The sequence below is a fragment of the Piliocolobus tephrosceles genome, chromosome 6 (genome assembly GCF_002776525.5).
Source record: "Piliocolobus tephrosceles isolate RC106 chromosome 6, ASM277652v3, whole genome shotgun sequence".
Taxonomy (NCBI): Eukaryota; Metazoa; Chordata; class Mammalia; order Primates; family Cercopithecidae; genus Piliocolobus; species Piliocolobus tephrosceles.
This window is the reverse complement of record NC_045439.1, coordinates 126,269,910-126,272,197: the sequence shown is the minus strand read 5'-3', so window position 1 is coordinate 126,272,197 and position 2,288 is coordinate 126,269,910. Positions and strand designations below refer to the sequence as shown.

At 35.5% G+C, this 2,288-nt stretch overlaps 1 protein-coding gene across 1 annotated transcript; it reads right to left on the bottom strand.

Annotated features, from left to right (window-relative positions):
• Positions 1 to 219: 219 nt before the first annotated feature.
• Positions 220 to 1,183, bottom strand: LOC111522563 (olfactory receptor 4K5-like). Its single transcript, XM_023186663.1, is given in 2 exon segments — positions 220 to 1,075; positions 1,077 to 1,183. Coding segments are annotated over 2 exon segments (963 nt in total).
• Positions 1,184 to 2,288: the final 1,105 nt, after the last annotated feature.

Below are 2,288 nucleotides of genomic sequence, written 5' to 3'. Positions count from 1 at the left end.
ACCCATGTTTTTTTTCTGGAACCAGTAATCTAAACAGTGATTTTTCCATGTTTTTGATATTTAACTTTCACTTGATACCTAGAAAAAGACTTGTTAATGTTCATTAAATATTCTGTATAGTATCTTCTCCACTACTTTCCCCACATTTGAGATACACCACAAAAAAGGATTAAAATATTAAACAGGGTATTGACCTGAGGAATTTGAAGGAGTTTTGTCTTAATGAAGGGAAGTTCTCACTACTAGTGACATTTCAGAAATTATCCTTGGCCTCAGGTAATAGTTCACAATTTTCCTTATGGCAGCCTTCATATCCCTATTCCTTAGTGTATAAATAATGGGGTTTAATATGGGGGTGAAAACAGTGTAAAATATGTCAAGTAATTTATCCACAGGATAGATGGTAAAGGGCCATACATAGATGAAGATGCAAGGTCCAAAGAATAATATTACTACTGCAATATGGGAAGCCAGTGTAGAAAATGCCTTTGCCATTGCAGCTGAAGACCTGAGCAAAACCGTGGCAAGAATAATGATGTAGGAGCTGACCAAGAGAGAGAAAGTGCTTAGAGAAAGAACTCCACTATTGACCACAATTAGTATTTCAATGATGTTAGAGTCCAAGCACGCAAGTTTGGTCACCCGAGGAAGATCACAAAAAAAGCTGTCTATTACATTAGGTCCACAAAAAGGCAAGTTCACGGTAAATGATAACTGGCTTAATGTGTGCACCAAGCCCACAGCCCAGGATATCGTTACCAAGACAGCGCATGTCCTTTGGCTCATGATGATCACATAGTATAAGGGTTTACATATGGCTACATACCTGTCATAGGCCATCGAAACAAGTAGCACCATCTCCCCTCCAGTAAAAAGGTGAATGAAGAAAATTTGGGCTATGCAGCCACTGAAAGATATGGTCTTGTGTTCACTCAGAAAATCTGCAATCATCTTAGGGGTAGCGAAAGAAGCCTGACAAATGTCAATAAATGAAAGGTTTCCCAAGAGAAAGTACATAGGGGAGTGCAAGCTGGTATCAAAAGTCACTGTGAGGATAATGAGAAGATTTCCCAATGACCATATACAACACAGAGAAGAAAAAACAGAAAAGCTGGAGTTTTTGAGAACTACAGAGTCCCAACAGTACAAACTCGGATACCACTGAAGAATTGGCCTTATCCATGGTTCCAGGCTGCACACTTGTTCTGAAACAACTCCAAAGGAGGATAAATAGAAAGGAATCAGAACTTGAATTAAGAATACTTTTAAGGTGAGAGATTCTGAGATCTCAGATATAATGTACATTTGCTGAATGCAAAAATTTTGAAGAGGCTATAGCAGTATGTCTGGATAGGTGGATAATAGGAAAGAACTTATGTAAATGTTTAAATAATGCTTAATAATTTAATCAATATAATTAGAACCCCTTGAGTTTTTGGATAGTCCTTGTCTGTTATATAGTAGAAAATGAGCTTACCCAGAAGCTGACTCATGACAACAAGACTAGAGGAGTGACCTAGAGTCCAGCTCCACAGGTCTTATAGGTTGACAAAAACTGTTTACATCTACTTGTCTTGCGGTCATCTTACATCATCAATTATACAACATTCTTCTTAACTTTTGAAGAGATATTCATAACTTGATTATTATTACATGATGTAAAGTCACACAGATTAACTTTTGGCTAATTATTTTGTCTGGACTTTAATTCCACACCTTAAAAAAGATGGGAGGTGTAAAAATACCTACTTTACAAAAAACTTTAGAGTTTAAGCAGGATAAGTCATGACATTCTACTATCAAAGTAATTGCATTGCAACATAGGATCTTAATACATTAAACACCCCTATATTAATAGAAATTTACCTTCGTGCTGCTGCAGGAGTCATTTCTAATTTAGGCAATTCCTACTAACCAGATACTATTGAATGTATATTATACTGGCCTATAGTTCCCACTGAGTTTATCAATTAGTCATCCAATAATTTCTTAAAACACATATTATGGCTGACCTGAATTATCTAAATCCCATTTTCTGTTGATCATCCAAGAGCAGAACCTAAATTTTTCATTTTCTTTGCCTACCAGAATTTGATTTCAGCCCACTTACTTTCTCCCTGCTAGAGTTCTCCATGATCTTCTTAAAACATCTTTATAATTAATGCCAGAAAATGAAGTGCTTTTAAAAAAAATTTTTTTTTTTGGATAGAGAAGTAAAAATGATTATAAACCTCTCATGCTCTTGAAAATATCTAAAAATTTGCATCTTATGTTTTTCACCCTGTAAA